This window comes from Heteronotia binoei, chromosome 9 (assembly GCF_032191835.1).
Source record: "Heteronotia binoei isolate CCM8104 ecotype False Entrance Well chromosome 9, APGP_CSIRO_Hbin_v1, whole genome shotgun sequence".
Taxonomy (NCBI): domain Eukaryota; kingdom Metazoa; phylum Chordata; class Lepidosauria; order Squamata; family Gekkonidae; genus Heteronotia; species Heteronotia binoei.
In genome coordinates, this window is record NC_083231.1 from 84,603,422 (window position 1) to 84,620,200 (window position 16,779).

A 16,779-nucleotide genomic window follows, 5' to 3' on the forward strand; every position below is an offset into this window, starting at 1 on the left:
ATTGGGCTTGCCTGGGCTATTCAGGTCAGGGCCTTTGCCACTTGCTTTGTAAGACTGAAAGGGGATGTCATATGAAAACATGCCAACATGAACAAGAATCAGTTATCCCCAATGCAAAAGCTCAACACCTTTTCCCATGGGTTTTTCTAAAGATATCTACTGCCCTCCCATGGCTTTACCAAGAAAAAGTCTTGGGCAGATAATAGCTTGTTGAATATTAGTCTCTGAATATTTGTACACAATGGTCCTTATATAATAATTTGGAAGTTGGTGGACTGCAATATATTAATTACATTCCCTAATAAAATCCATTGCATAGGTACTCAACAATAGTTTTAGTAGTTTAAGAAATATTCCTTGGCAATAGGGAATGTGACAAATTATAGAACTATTTCTTTTCTTTTTTTAAATTTAAATTTTTATATAGGACTGTTTCTAATGTCCCATTTTAAGGCAAACTTTATTTGAGTAGTGCCTGAATGCAATGTTCCCTCTAAACTTCAGAGTCTTGTGAGCAAAAATTCTACTTTGTGGGCTACTGGCATGAAAGTAGTGAGTTACTGGCACTAAAGTTGTGAGCTACTGCATAAATTAGTGTGGTATGGGTAATCCTTCCTGAGTTAAGACAAAAATGTGTGAGCTGTAGACTAAAAATCTGTGAGCCAACTCACACTAACTCAGCTTAGAGGGAAAACTGCCTGCATGCTATTAGATATTTTACTGATTCACTGTTGGGATTTTTTTGTCCAGGTGCCCTTGATCCATTATCAGGCTTCAGACCTGGTTGTGGAGCTAAAACAACTTTTGTAGCTATAGTGGATGATCTTTGTCTTTAGACTGTTTCTTTCTTCAGCAGTATTTCTTTACTGCCCTGACCTGGATGGCTCAAGCCAGTTAGATCTCAAAAGCTAAGAAGGGTTGGCCTTCTGCTTTTAAATTCACCACGCCAATGCAATGTCCAAATAGCTCTTTCAGATGCCTTTTGGCGAAAAAAAAATCTTATCTCAGGAATAGTAAGCCCCTTTGTGTCTGCAGACAGTAATACAAAGTTGGTGTGTTTGAGGTTGGCCTTCTGGATGGGAGATCATCAAGGAATTCCAGAGTCACTATGAAGCGGTAGGCAATGGCAAACCACCTCTGTTAGTCTCTGCCCTTGAAAATTCTACTTGGTCTCCATAAATTGACTATGACTTGATGGCATTTTACACACACACGAGAGTTTTACTGACTTGCGCATTTAATTAACAACTAAATATATACAATGACTCATCAAATATTTTCTTACGTGAGCAACAGACCTAGTCTTTGATGGATTTTGTCTTTACGATAGGTTTTCCAGGTCCCCTCATGATCATGCCAGGGGATCTGGGGAAAGTTCCGGAAGTAGGGAGGATGCTACACGACAGTCTTGTTTTGGGCAAAACTCTATAGTGATTTCATCATGTCAGGCATGTTGTGTAGCAATGTCCCTGTTGAAGGTGGGATTTCCCCAACTGACCAGCTGGTCTGTGGTGGATCAAAGCCCCCCAAAGTGGGGGAAACCTCAGTGGGACCTGGCAACCCTACTTTACTAATATGTTTGATAAAATGTTAAACTGTGGGATGTTAAATACTGTAGAGTGGCATGCATTTACTTGTGTATCCCCTTCAAAGGGCAAACAGCCACAGGGAAAGAGGTATTGGTGAAGAAAACATAAGAAGAAAAGGTTAAACCTCTTGCTGTCCAGCTACATATACTACAGTTGCACTGAAAGAAAATGCTGAGAAACCAGTCAAGGATCTCCTGTGTATTAATGGATGCAGCTTTTAACAGGTAAATTGTTAATCAGCCTTCATGTTTTAATGACTTTTCTAGTTCTGTTTACAGAACAGGTGGGTAAAGCTGAACTGAGAACTAAAAACAACTAACAGAGCAGGAGCTCTCTCTTTTCCTCTGTGGTTCCTTCCTAGTCTTCTTTCTTGTGCCTTCTGCTGTGGTCTGTTGGAGCAGCTGTTTTCAAGGTCTCATCCACAATGACTCTTCTTTGCCGGAGGGGTTGCAACTAATCTACAGCCCAGCCAGGTGTGTGTATTTTTCCAGGCCTGCCGCTTCTTTCCCATTACGAACATTAGCATCAGATTTTATCTGCTGCTTTTTTACTTTTTCTTCTGAATCAATTAGAATAATGTGTCTGTTTATAAAGGAATAGCTCTTGAATTTGCAGGTTTTTATCCTTAATCATATTTTCTAAGCAACAGATATCTAATATACTCCCAGTACATTTGCTATGCAGGCAGGGAGGGTGAAGTATTGTGCAAATGTTTGCCAGCAAGAAGGTGACTCATGGGAATAGAAAACTGCTTGATACTGAGCTAATCCATTATTGTCTACTGTGACTGGCAGTAGAATCATAGAGGGATAAAGGGATGATACATAAAGGGATGAAGCATAAAGGGATAATACAGGCCATCCAGTCCAACCTCTTGCTCAGTCCAGAATCAGCCTAAAGCATCCCTGACAAGTGTTCATCCAACTGCTGCTTGAAGACTGCCAGTGAGGGGGAGCTCACCACCTCCTTAGGCAGCCAATTCTACTGCTGAATTACTCTAATTGTAAAAAAAAAAAACAGAGACTCTTCTACTGAGCCGCAGTCCCTTCCCTAGTTTTGCAAGTTCTCTGAAATGAGTCTTTCCCATTCCTGAGGCATTTTTAACCAGAGATGGCCATAACTGACTCTGGGATGCTGTGCATTCAAAACTACTGAGCTATGGCCCATACTTATTCAAAAGTTGGCCAGAGGCTTCAAGTCTACAGGTATGAGCAACTGGATCTAGGCATCCAGATGTCAAGGCCAACAAATGACTATGTAGTACAGTATTCATTCAGGTCTTGGGATTGGATAGCCAATCCCCCTAAAATTTCTTAGGTGTGCTAGAACCTGGGGACCAAGCATGCCTGGACTTAACCCATGAAGTTCAGCTCACAGGAATCTGTTTTTACATGGACTGCTCTTGTTATTTTTTGGATGACTGTACTATCCATGACACAGGTATTAGAAAGTTACAACATTTATTCCATTTGGCTAATACTGACTCTCAGTCAATTGAAAGTCATATAACCAAGTGTACATTCATATTAGCTGGGGGGAAATGGGTAATCTTCAAAACGAATAGCATAATGTTGCAACATTTTTCATGGGATGGCCTGATTTCACAGAAAATAAGCTAGATGGACATTCTAAGGTACGCATTTCATGGTTAGATGAAAATTGTGACACTGGGTTAAAATGTAGAACAATGTTTTGCTTTCTCAGCTCACATCTACTTCTTTGATACTTTATAGTACTTGGACAGATCTTAGGCCCTGTTTCCCCCAGGTCTCAACCATGCCAACAAGCTGCAGTTGAATTAACTAAGCTATACAAGAGACACACACAAACAGTTTCCTATATGGAGAAGTATCCTTATGATTCTGTCTTCAGGGAGTTCTTGTGCCCTTCATCTCACTTATGAATCAAGCCTCAATCATGGAAAAGTGGGAACTTGTAATAGCCTCAAGTACTATGGTATATCTCTTGAAAACCACATATGCGTAGGGGAGAATGTCCTCAGTTGTCGTGCAAGTTGATGTCACCATACTTATATAAGGATTTGTCCCTAACCAAGGCACAAATGGAAGCATGGAGATCCCTCAGGTCTGGATATTAACACATGTAGCTCATTCCAAGAAAAGACCAACACACTGACCTGCAACATCTATTTCTTCTTGAACTGTACACAAAAAATGCCTATAATTTCTCATGCTCATTAAAGTGCTTTGATTCTTAGATATGCAGAATAATGAAAATTAATATAGATTACAATTACTTAATCACAGCATTGCTAAGATTGCAGTTTTGATCCTAACAGAATCCAAGTAAATTTTCTACGTCAAACTGGTATTTAAAAAAAAAGAACATACCATTAGTGTTACATTTAACACTTGTACATTTTTATTTAATTAAATCAGCCATTGTACACATTGCAGCTATGTATTGTTAGTGTTCTTGGTTTGTTTTTGTTTTTTTAAAATCTTTTAACTAATACATGCCCTCATAGATATATTCAGTTAGTGTTATCACCATGGGAACAAGATGCTGATTCATCAACTTAAAATCACTTCTTCTCACAGTATTCTCTGATAACACGGCAAAAAGAAAATCAAAACTGAAAAAGGAGAATAGCCATTATGCTGTTACACAGAACATCATCTGCACTGCAAATAACACAACAGAAATGCGTTTCTTTTTAGAGCCCCGTTCTTGAAGGTCAACCAGTGATGTTCTTGACAATGAGAAATGAGCTATTGTGTGTCCTGAAACGAGTCTCCTTCCCCTTTGGCAGTTGCAAGGGTTGCCTCCTGCTTGCCAGCCAAACAAAAAGAAGGAAAAATTAGCATGGCACTTTGGGCAGCTTTCTGAGTAGGAAACCAAACCGCCTAGAATGTTCCTTTTATCTGTTGGCATAAGTTATTTTAATGAGGAGGTTGCCATTTATGTTCAGTGTTCTGAGCACTGAGTGAATTTTATTTTTGCAAAAAGGAAAGACTGGCCAGGTTTTGAAAAATATCCACCCTGGAGGACTTGACTCATCTTTGTTGAATATACTTTGTCTTTATCAAATAACTGACTCAAAATGTATATTGTTTTTATATGTATATATATATAATATATATATATAATTACATATATAATGTTAAAATGCTACAGAGCTTCAACCACTATTAGAATTAGGAACAGACCACAGAATCATTCCAGAATCGCAGATACCCTTCTTGGAAAATCAAAGTGCAGACATTTACATGGTGATTCTTGAAAGTTCAGAAACATAAATAAAAAGAGCAACAAATGTCAAATGCCCAATGGATTCATATTCTTTAATGGAAAGGGCGGAAAGAACCCCACACCTCAAACCTCTCAAAATGGAAGGATAAAATCTGCTTGCTCAGTGCTAAGAGGGATGAGTAGCTGTGGACAGGGTTACAAGAGGGATGTGTATCTATTTTTCAATGCCACATGCACGTACCAGGTAAGAGGCAGTCTTGATAGAATGTGGTAAATTTAAAGTAACCTTTCTCAACAAGTGGGTGAGGGTTTTGTTCCCCTTTGAAGTTATCTACAGTGCAGTGGCCAGCAGAAAGTACCACCAGTAAGACAGTGTGGTTTGCTAAAGCAGTGATGAAGAAAGGAAACTACAGTAGTTAGAAGTGTTTAATACACCCTGCCTCATAATCCCATTCTAAAATATTTGAATACAGTATGCAAAATGTGCCACAGATATAGCTGCTAGCAAGTTATATCTAACTGGGTATTTATTTTCCTTCAGGAAATCTTAGGTGGCTTTCCAGGAATCAGAAAGGGAGTGATGGCCACAGACCAGCCATCTTTAATGGGAACAGCTAGAATTGCAGATTTCAGCCTGACTCTTAGAAACTTTTAAACTATGGTAGATCGTTGTTGGAAGTCATAGAGATACAGGAGGCCTGACATGCTTCCTTCTCGGTAGGTCCATGTCCTGTATTCAGTGGATTGTGTTAGCAATAATATATCAATTTTTCTTCAGCAGTTTCAACAGACCTTGCAATCCACGCTGCTAAAAGTAGTCATGATAGGCAGTGTTTTCTTTCAGTCTCACCAGTCCAAGCACTTTAGCTATTTACAGAGTAATGTTACTATCCCTTTTTTAAAAAAAAATCATGTACATTGTCAGTTGAAGAGGCCTGTGGAAGAAGCGTTTATGAATCTGATGCAGAAGCAAAGGACAGCAAAGATGGCAGGATGACAAGTTTCCAGTACAGCACAAAGTCGACGACTTTTAGTAGACAAACCATCCCTAACAAAGGATGCTATCTTTGGTCACAAATTAGCTTACAGATATTTTAAAAAATGAAAAAAAGAAAAAAATCTATTCAACTATATATGCCCTAAGTAGAAATGTCAGTGTCCCCTGGTGATTTCATTTTTATGACGGCTGCAGTGGAAGAAGGAAGTGGACAGTGAATATTGAATGGATATGTGTGTTGGTCTGCAGGTGAGACTTAGCAGCATCTCATTTGGCCTCTTGCTTCCACTCATCTTTGCAGAAATGTCTCAGCAGTTGCTGAAGGTCATGCTGAAGGTCATCCCGGGGTAGTGCTTCTGGTACATCCTCCAGCACTTCCACATGAACATGTTTACCAAACTGGTCCTTAACCACAGTCCTCTTCTGCGTACTGACTTTACTCATTGTTGTCCTACAGAGAAAGAAAAGGGTAAAGGGGGGGGGGGGGAGTGAAAGTATTATTTGTGAAGGAAATTAACATTTTGAATGATTTAGAATTCTAGTATAAGTTCTGAGTTACAGCAGAACCAACTCAAGTGATTGTAGCCGTATTTCACAGCAACCCAAAAGCATGCTTAATAAATTTGTGAGTAGCTAGAAAAATCTTTCTGAATTCATTAATTCCACTGGATTTTCACAGCTGTGGCCTTAATTCCAAGATTTAACAATCATAATTTACAAACTGGTAATTAAAATACACCCAAGAGGCTCTGTAACACAGTTCATTATGCACCAAAACATATTTTAGTCTTTAAGATACCAGAAGACACTTAATTAGTTTTGATGCAATAAACTTGCATGGAAGTTGTCAATTACAAAAATTGTCAATAACTATAATTAAAATACCTCTTGCAAACCATACAAGCCTTTCCAGCATGGTAAATTGTGAATCATGATAATTTTGTGAAATATTTCTGCTTTCTGTCTTCTAAGTGCTGATTAACTAACTAACTGTTCTTCCCACATAGCTTTCCAGTGTTTTCAGAAATGAGGTGAGTGATGGATACTTCTACTTGCCATTGCCATTTGTTTGTTCATTCAGTTACATCAGCAAAGAACAGTGGCATTTTGGAGCAACAGCCACCACAACCTGCTCTCATGAGCCCCTCTCTCCTGGCAGCAGCAGTGGTGGGGACAGCAGATTGGAACTCCCTTTGGTATACATGACATTGTTCTAACCTCTGCTATGCAGCAAGGGGAGGCAGAAGAGCCTACTGCTTTCATCAAAGGAAGAACAAAAGACCAATCCCATGGTCTTTGAGATCAGGAAGTGATAACTATAACCCATTGATACCCAGGGTGGTTCAGAGCTTGGCAGTGAGTATTGTTGGGACCCTGGGCAGCTGCCTAACAATACTGATCCCTGACGCTTACTCTGCCATGCAGACTCTTACACTGGCATGTGATGGCTGCCCTGAGATGCTCTGGAGTGAAGTCTATGACAGTGATAACTTGATATCAGGAGGCAGACCCTTTTGCCAGCTCCCACAAAGCCTCACTGCTTTTTCTCTCAACCTCAAAACTTCTGTAGTACCACAAGGTGCAGCTGTGTGCAGTTCTTGCACATCTCTGAATCAGGGCCTCATATCATAATCTCAGGACAGTCACCTATCTCTTAGCCTGGCCTTTAAAACATAATTTAAAACTTAATTTCCATTTTTATCAGCAAATCATTGCTCGCAGGTTTTGTTCAAAGATGATAGTATAGCAGCAGATACCTAAGGACTGGAGAACAAAATTATTGTGAGCTATATACAATTACAGGATTAGGATCCAAGGCAATCAAAAATATTCTGTATGTTACAAAACATACTTGCATGCAGACTAGTCAATTCCAAGAATTAAAAATGGAAAACTAATTGAGACTTGTTTCCACAGCTTCACAGGCCAAAGATCAGATTGTCCCTAACAATTTGCTCTATGCAGTAGAACACATGTTTTGCCTCTTCATTAACAGTGAAGCAATCAGATGCCACAATAATGATAGGAAACAAATATACATATTCAACAATATCTAGCCTTGGCATATATTTACAACTTGATTAGAAATACAATATGTGCATGCACACACACAAACTTGGCTTAGAAACATTCCCATGTGGTGTAATATGGAACCAGTCTTTGTCTACATGACAACCCCTGGAGGAATCCATATTCTGTGGGGTTTTTATAGCACAGTGAAACCAAAGAATTGTAAAATGGCGCTTTTTAATTTTGTGTGTGGTAAACATTTCAAAGTATGTATAGCAGGTACCTAGGGAACATAATGAGCAAACACGATTATCTACACTAGGTTCTCCCTAAGTCTCTATGAAATCCAGTAACCTAAGCAGTTCCCATACTTTCTTTGTTTTGTCGTTTGTGTGCTCTATACATACATTAGGGAGAAATCTCAAATTGGTTTGAATCCCAGGCATCCCTCTCCAGATTGTGACCGTCCCTCTCCAGATTGAGGAGGTACAAATAAATACAATTCACTCTGATTTGTTGTGGTGTGCCTACTGTGAGGTGGAAATGAAGACTGCATGAGAACTCATGACTTGCACTGGGGTTTGAGACTTCATTTAAAAAAATAACATGGAAATAAGTTCTCTAAATCTTTATGTATTGGTGCTATGATATGCTTTGAGGGCCTTAATTGGGTGCAAAAGTAGAACAAAAAATCTGAAATTAATAAATTTCAATGCATTTTCACAACTGTAAGGTTACTGTTTGGTTCTGTACCACAGAGCTTTTTGCTGACTTGTAGCTCAAAAACTAACCAAAAATGGGATGTGTAGTTTCTTAGGAGGAAGTGCTGGCATCCATGCCTGCTGTTGTAGAGCACAACGGCATTTCCATCCATTACTGATAGTATGGCTATAGTTCGGAGCATCTTCATTAGAATTCCATCAGTCCTATATATTTATTTGAAACCAGTGCCAGACTGGAGAATATGAGAAAGACTACAGATTGCTGCTTTCAAATTTTGGTTTCCATTATAGCGATATTTTGTCTGCATTATTATAATGAAAAGTCAGGTATAGCTGGCATATTGCTGGAGCATACAGGAATTAATGCTATAGAAGCAAAATGAAGTTTCTGGTTCAGGTTTCAAACAAAAAAAGTATCAGGAGAATCTTCCACCATTCTAAATTTGGAGACATAATTTGGTATACTTTCTCCCTCTCCTAAAAACTACCAAAGATGTACTCACCAATCTCAAGCTTGTTGAAGTACAATCCTGAGTAAAATTACATCCTTCAAGTACACTGAAGTCAAACTTTGTCTACAATATAGTCTAAACAGGCAGGCAAGTACTATTATTCTATAATACTGTATGGTAGTATGTATTGTTCCAGAGCATATTTTCTTCTTAAATTTTTCATTTGCCTTATAGTGTTAACAGGAAATTGAATCAGTTATATAAAATTTTTGTTTTTGAACAAGGAGTATTCTTATGTTTCTGTGATATGTAAGAACAATGGAAATTTTTCTACAGACCAAAATGGAACCCCAGCTATTTCAAAAGAACTTTTTGCTTTCTTCAAACAAACGTGTTAAAATATATGGTTGAGTAGACTTGCAAGTAATGTTGAAACAAGGTAGACTTTATTTCACTTGTCATTATTGTTTCTGTTAGTTTGTTAATCTTTTGCACTAAATAATCCACTTCCATGCCAACCCAAACCTTTTAATAACTGAGCCATCCTCTTTTGTGACCTCATTCTCTACTAATGGAGGAACTTCAATTTCCATTTTGTTACCTGTATAAGTCAGGGCCTGAAGTAAAAACACAAAACAAACCATAGCACAAAAAACGAGGAATGCGGCATATTTCAAGCTACTGAAATACCAAAAAAACCCCCTCTGAACCAACAACAAAAATATGCAACCATCTGCTTTCAGGAGTATCCTGATAAAAGTAGTGGCTAAGGACAGAATCTAGTTCCACAAAGTGTGTGTGTGTGGGGGGGGGGGGGGAATAACTACACTGAATATTCTGATCTTGCTACAACTTCAAGAAAAGTGTTTCTCCTGGCAGAGTAATTCTGCTAATATGATGTAGCATTTTTAACAGAGACAGACGGAACTCCCAGTTCTGCTCAGGAACACATTTAGGGAAACTGAGTTTTGCTTTTGGATGTTCTCACTCCAGAATTTCCCATCTCTGATGACAGAGACTAGATTCTGCCACTGAATGTATCAGAACCTGGAATTTTTTGGCAGCTCTTAATGACTTCAGAATAAATTTATGCATTTACTGACCTCATAGCCCACCTTTTTCACTGGGACTCAAGGCAGATTACACAGTGTAAATCAATACAATCAAATAGGATAAAACATCCAATAAGCAAAGCAATGGGACTAAGATTACAGAAATCAGAAACCATGCAAAATTATATATCATAAAGAACACAAAAATATGGGATTATAAAGGTAAAAAACAATGCAGTAAGAGAAATTAATACATACAATGAACAGTGGAATAAACTACTATCCTGTTCCCTTTATAAAAGCACCTCCTGAACCATTCAATTTTACTACTTTTAAAAAACTCTTTATCATTATATAATAGAAATAAGTAGGAATGCAATGGATACAGAACATTTAAGAATAAAACATACAATACTCTTGCCTTGTATTCATTATCAAGGAAGTTTGAGTGGGACAAGGAATCAATATCCTCCCTTGACATTGTGAAGACGCCCAAATTTCCCAAAGGTTACTTCTTAAAATTAAAATATATTTTCAGGGTATTTATGTGTAGGGAAATTCTCTTCCCAATTGCTATATTCAACAGCAACCACAGTTGGAAATATCAGACATTAATGAAATGAGGGTTATTCCTTCTAGGTGGCGTTAAGCGGAATTCTCTATTAATCCTAACATGCCTCCTGTCCCATGACCTACTCTCCTTCTTCTAGACCCAGAAGATGGCCCATATGGTAAAGCCCAAACCTCCTAGGAGGAGAGGGGCAAAGACAAAAAAGGAACTGAACTGGGGGAGCTTCCATTCCTACAAAATCCACTCCCCACTATCTTGCAGGAGTCTTAGTTCTATTTTCCCCAATAAGGAAAGGGAACATTTCCCAAATCCAATTCTGATCAAGGCTAAAACAGAAGTTATGTCTAGGGAGCACCAAGTATAATCCTATAAATGCTGTTTAGGAAAGAGAGGAGTGGGGTAGTGGGGAAAAAAGGGAGGGAAAAAGAAAACAACTAAAAGGAACTGGACTTTCATGAAGTCAGACCTTGGACTGTTCAAGGAAGGGCTAAATAACCCTCAATTTCAGCTTTGTCTCAAAATGTTCCAGAATCCCATCAATGTCAAGCCTCTTCTTCTCCATTTGCACAATTTATCTTACTAAGGTTTTAACCTCTTTATGAAAAGGAATTCTGTTTAGCATAGTTAGCAGAGTGACAGGTATGTATGAGCCATTCTGACCTCTTTATGCAGGCCATTCCACAAGAAGGGAGCCACAACAGAGAGTGTGCATGTGCAGAAATTTATGGATCTTACACATTCTCAGGGTGGCCCTTTATGAAGCTCTGCTCAAGTCCATAGCCTGAATGAAAATTTATTATACAGTCAATATCACTGGATAGCCCAGGCTAGCCTGGTCTCAGAACCTTAACAGAATTAGACCTGGTTAGTGTTTGTATGAGAGACCATAAGGAAGTCCATGGCTGCTATGTGGAGGCACACAACGGCAAAATAATAATAATAATATAATAATAATAATAATAATAATAATAATAATAATAATAATAATAATAATAATAATAATAATAAGTTTTTATTTATACCCCGCCCTCCCCGCCAAAGCATGGACACCCCTGTCCATCTCTTGCCTTGGAAACCCTACAGGGTCTCCATAAGTTGGCTGCAACTTGACAACACTTTCCATCACCAGCATCATTTATTCAGACATATTTGACACAGTGGGCCACCCATGCACAGAAGTTTTCCTGCCTTCATATCTATTCCTGCAGCCCCTCCCAATACCCGGAAAGATCATTCCTGGGGTCACAGGATGCCTGCAGAGGAATAATGTGGGCTGGTGGGCTAGAATGAGGAAGGACAAGGGGAGGAAATCATGGAAGAAGGAGGAATGATTTTACCCCCTGGTCCTTCCTCACTCCATCCCCCTTCAACCTGTGTGGTTATTCCATTTTTGAGCCAATCTTAGGGAAGGGCAGGACACAAATCTATAATAATAAACAAACAAACAAATAATATTCCTTTGGACAAGTCCCATGATCCTGGGAATGATCTTTCTGAGGTTGACTAGGGCTGTAGCAATGGAGAGGAATGCTGAAAACCTGCCCAGTGTACTCATAATCAGGGCTTTTTTTCTGGGGTTCCAGAACCTCTTTGTGGGAACAAAATTCTCAAAAAATGTTTGAAAGTTCATTAGGGGCACCCATGTGTTTTTCCTTCATTTCTCTCTTGAACATTCCAGCACCTCTTTTTCCAGAAAAAAAAAGCCTTGTTCACAACTAGAAAGGAACTGCAGTTTACTCCCATTTTGGCACAGAGAACTATTCTTTTGAATGAGAGAAGAAATCAGAGATGAATTTTGGAGTGGATGGGACCTCAGATGACAAACCAAAGGAACTACAGTATCAACATTCAGTGAATTTGCTTACTGGATATTGAGGCTGTTCTGCCATGACAATGGAGAAGCTCTCAAGGTGAAAATAAGAGTAGCAAAAAAAGCTAGGTAATGAAGGGTTTTAAAACCTTTCCTAATGAATTTTCAAAATAATGTTAATTTTTAAATTAAATTAAATTTCAATTGCTTCTGTATATGAGAAAATATATTCTTTCCATATATTAATATTTCCATGCAGGACTTTTAAGAAAGACAAAAAAGACTTTTTTACCGCTTCAAAGTCATCTTTGGCTGAGGGAAGATCAGCAGCTAAGCTAGAGTCTCCATGGTGCTTCTCCAGTCTTTCTCCGTGCACTAATGTGGTCTTCACAACTTTGCTGACTTTCCGGTCTTCCACTGGCTCAGACTGAAATTCTGAGGTGCTAGACAGAACACTTGGCTCAGAAAAAGTCACCTGATGAACAAAGGTTTCATAGAGACCTCTGACTGACTGGTTGAAGTTTGAAGTGAATAAGGAAAAGGAACTTTGCTATTTGGTTGCATGCTTAAGAATGCAATACAGTATTACACCAATCCTTTCTAAGATTATTGTCTTCAGTGGTTGCCACTGTTATTATCCTATGCAAAGGTAAATATTAAATGTAAGCATGAGCTTAATGTTGGTCCCATTTGTTCTTCTTATTAGAACGTTTTCCTCACAAAATTCACTTCAGGAAACTTCCCCCCAATTCCTTTAGGAATCATTCCGTTCACTCTAGCTTGATTCTACCTTTACCAAGCACATGACAGCTAAATTTGAGCCATGAGCACCTTAGCGACTCAACAAGGTATTTGGAGTATAGGCTCAAATCTCACTTTTCTATTGCACCAACACACCCTCTGAAACTATCAGGCATATGTCAGATTTGGTCCTTTGTATTTTCTGCCTGTACTCCACATTCCTCTTACTCTGAGTGTTGCATGCCACAGATATAGCCTTAAGGTCTCAGATAATTTGAGTATTTTCAACTGGGGAGTGAGCCAATCAGTTGCTAGGCAACACTAAGGAATGGGGAGGAAATTAGTCTGCTGACAGTTGCCAGGACACAAAGGTACTCAAAACATAACCTGTTCAATCTTTTTATACTGTCCTGTCCAGGTTGTAGTACCCATGCTATGCCTTGACAAATTTTCTTTGGTTGTACAAGTCAGCCCAAAATTTTAAGACCCAGACTCATTTTTCAGCCTTCAAAATTTTGGATTTTAATGACCATATTTTCTAATCATGGCTTCCACAAAACCTAATCTTAAACTCGTCATAAAACTTCTCACAGTTTTATTGGAGCTATGACAAAAGTGCTATAGAAAATAAATATGGGGTAACCCTGGTTACCATGGACACAACAAAAAACTAACCTTCACTTCTTCCCAGGTTCTCATAATTTCATTATTGCTTGGAAAAGCTGCTTTTTTGTTGCATATTGGAGCCAGAATAGAAAGCAACTAGTGAAGAAATCTATCATTGCTGAATGGTGTGAACATATAATGTCACACCACAGGCATTTTGATATCATGCAACAAGATATTCTGCGGAGAAATTAATAAGCTTTGTGCTTCTACCAAGGATCACTGAGAGACACAACAATAAATCCTTGCTGAAAATACCAGGCACCACAATTAGATTTCTAAACACTCTGGTGACCAAGCACCTGAGATTTGTCAAGCCCTGTCCTATGCTATGTATGGGCAGTTGTGGATTTCCCCCCAGGTGAGATGTTCCAGATATCCCAGATTCCTATTGTCTTCTTTTAAGCTTTCTTAAGGTACTTCTCACACCCATAGCAGAAAAGTCATCCAGAGAAGCTGGAGAAAAGTCTTCAAGGTTATTTCCATTCACAGGGCCCGATCAACTCTTTTTCAAATCACTTACCCACCCCTAATATTCTACCACATATATGGAATTTGTACACAGACAATGTGTGAATCAGTTTATATGAACACTGCACATGCACAATTGCCATTGAAACAACTGAGTGTTGCAGCAGAGCTATGCAAATAATTTGGAGCATGCAATGATAAGCTTTTTTTAATTCTGGCAATTTCACTTGTCAAAGAAAACTGGGAGGCAAAAAAAAGCTGACCTCAGATTGCTCACTGTCACTCTTTAGCACAACCCGTTTTATGACTTTGGAGTATTCGTCTCCCTCTTCCACTATTACAGGCTCCTGGGGTGCTCCTTGCATGACAACTTCTTCCTTTTCTGTGCCATCTGGTAAAACGAATCGTCTTATGATTTTCCTAGTGACCTAATAGGGTGACATTTTTAAGAGTCACGTTGAGTTTAAATGGTACCAAGCTCTAAATGGTCTGGCACCAAGATACCTAAAGGATAACCTTCTTCCATTTTTCTGTGTGCTGCCATACAGAGAAGTCAAGAGGGTAGCCGCAAGGGAAGGGTCTTTTCTGTGGCAGCCCCCCCTTACAGAAATCTCTTTAAAGTAGAGACTCTCCTGGCCTGTAACCAGTCTATTTTTAGGAGCCAGCTAAATTAGTTCTTTTCACCCAAGTTTTTAATTTTAAACTGAAGGGTATTCTTCAGTTTGGTTTTAAATTTATATTAGGTTTTTATTTATCTGTATGCCACCTTGTAAACCCAGAAGCACATAATTTTAAAAGGATAAATAAAACCTTCCTCTCAATATATTATTATAAAAAGATATACAGAGATTACTTCCCATGGATCTGCTCTGCTAGCAGTTGGACCTCCCTCCGGCACAAGGCACACATTTGTTCTGAAAGTGGTGTCTTCCTTTGCTATAAGGCATCTTTTGTCATTTTAAGAAGCTTTTCTGCTACTGGAAAAGCTTCTTGCATCAGTGATGTGCCTTGTGGCAAAGGATAGAAATATTAGACTGTGATTTAAAGCACATCTGCAAATTTTCAATAGATTAAAAAACTATCAATTTATATCACAATAAAGAATCAATTCAACATGTATAGTCATATTAACTGTATCATATATAACAACTTGTTTGACAATTAAGTATCATCCAACATATGCTTCATTTCAACTTCTCATTCCCAACAAACTACACAGTATTCCTTAAAGGTAAGCAATCCAATTTTTTCTTCAATGACAATGAAATATTCCTACCAAACATCAATCCCTATGGTGTTTCTAGTGTCTGAAAGAAGCAATCCACAATCTATGGGGACAGTCTCTTCTTTATAGAAATGGATATTTACATAGTTCTCAGATATGTTCCCACATTTCAAAATTCATCAAATTCTTTTCAGAGAATCTTCCACTGTCACATTACTGAAGACTGCCAATGTATCACAAAAATTTCAATTACAAAAAATGAGTTTGAAGGTTCCAGTCTCAACTTTTACAAACAGGCACAGTTCACCATCTTCAAATGTTGGAAAAGGTAAATATTCATTTCTACAAAGAAGAATGTTATTGTGGCAAAGGGCAGCACCACTGTTATCAGAACATTCAACTTGTAATTGATGACTGCTCAAGATACTTGATCAAAAGAGCTTTAATCAGATGAAAGGAAGGGAAGAAAAGGACTTATAATTGCAGCTTCCCTGTGCCTGCAGAGAAATATTGGTGCACTGGTCATCATAGTTACAGATGCTACCGTTTGTGCCACAAAGCAAGGCAGATGTATCAGTGTAATGAGAGGGCCAGATTTGAACTAGCATGTTAAGTTGCAGCCTGGGTCAAGCTGATCTGGATTGGCATGAAAAATGTCAGCGTGCCTAGTTCTCTCACTGGAGATGCTTTCTTTGTTACTGATTTTAATCTAGAATATGCAGAAGTAGATGACGGGGGGATTTTTCAGTAGCACTCCAGCTGGTTCAACACTTTTATTTTGTGAAATGGGCCAACAGCATAGTGCTCTTCAAATTTTCTCTTCAAGACAGCCACATAAGAAGTCTAGACAGTACCTTTTTCACTACAATATGACCATGTTCATCTGTATACTGCTCTTCTGTTACAGCTTCTGGTGGTATTTCAGGCATAACATCAGCCTGCCAGACAAAAAAAAAATCCATGACTGAAGGACATGGTTTTCAACAGACCTTGTTAATTTATTAAAGCAATAATAAAATGAAAAAAAGGATTAGGAAGTACTAAAGCAGAATTACACTCAGTTAGAAGTTCTGCCAATCAGTCAAGGAAAAGCATGCAAGGAAACCCTGAACCAATAGGCAAACAGGAAGGTTTTGACCTGACAGGTAAGTGATACTGAAGCAGCAAATCAAAGGGTTTGTTCTTTCAATGGCCACTAGGACATTCCTCTTCAAAATGCATATTAGATAACAACCAATCACATTTCTCTCCTCCCTTTCT

General features: G+C 38.5%; 1 protein-coding gene across 20 annotated transcripts in view; it reads right to left on the reverse strand.

The window, feature by feature from the left end:
- Positions 1 to 3,948: 3,948 nt before the first annotated feature.
- Positions 3,949 to 16,779, reverse strand: part of ANK2 (ankyrin 2) — a 474,349-nt gene continuing 461,518 nt past the window's right edge. For all 20 annotated transcript variants that reach the window (XM_060246895.1, XM_060246896.1, XM_060246894.1 and 17 more), the window contains 5 exons: positions 16,374 to 16,457; positions 14,558 to 14,722; positions 12,709 to 12,891; positions 9,509 to 9,600; positions 3,949 to 6,250 (listed from right to left, as the gene is read on the reverse strand). In XM_060246895.1, coding sequence (XP_060102878.1) covers positions 6,067 to 6,250; positions 9,509 to 9,600; positions 12,709 to 12,891; positions 14,558 to 14,722; positions 16,374 to 16,457 — 708 coding nt within the window. In that variant the 3' untranslated portion in view covers positions 3,949 to 6,066. The remainder of the gene's footprint in view (positions 6,251 to 9,508; positions 9,601 to 12,708; positions 12,892 to 14,557; positions 14,723 to 16,373; positions 16,458 to 16,779) is intronic.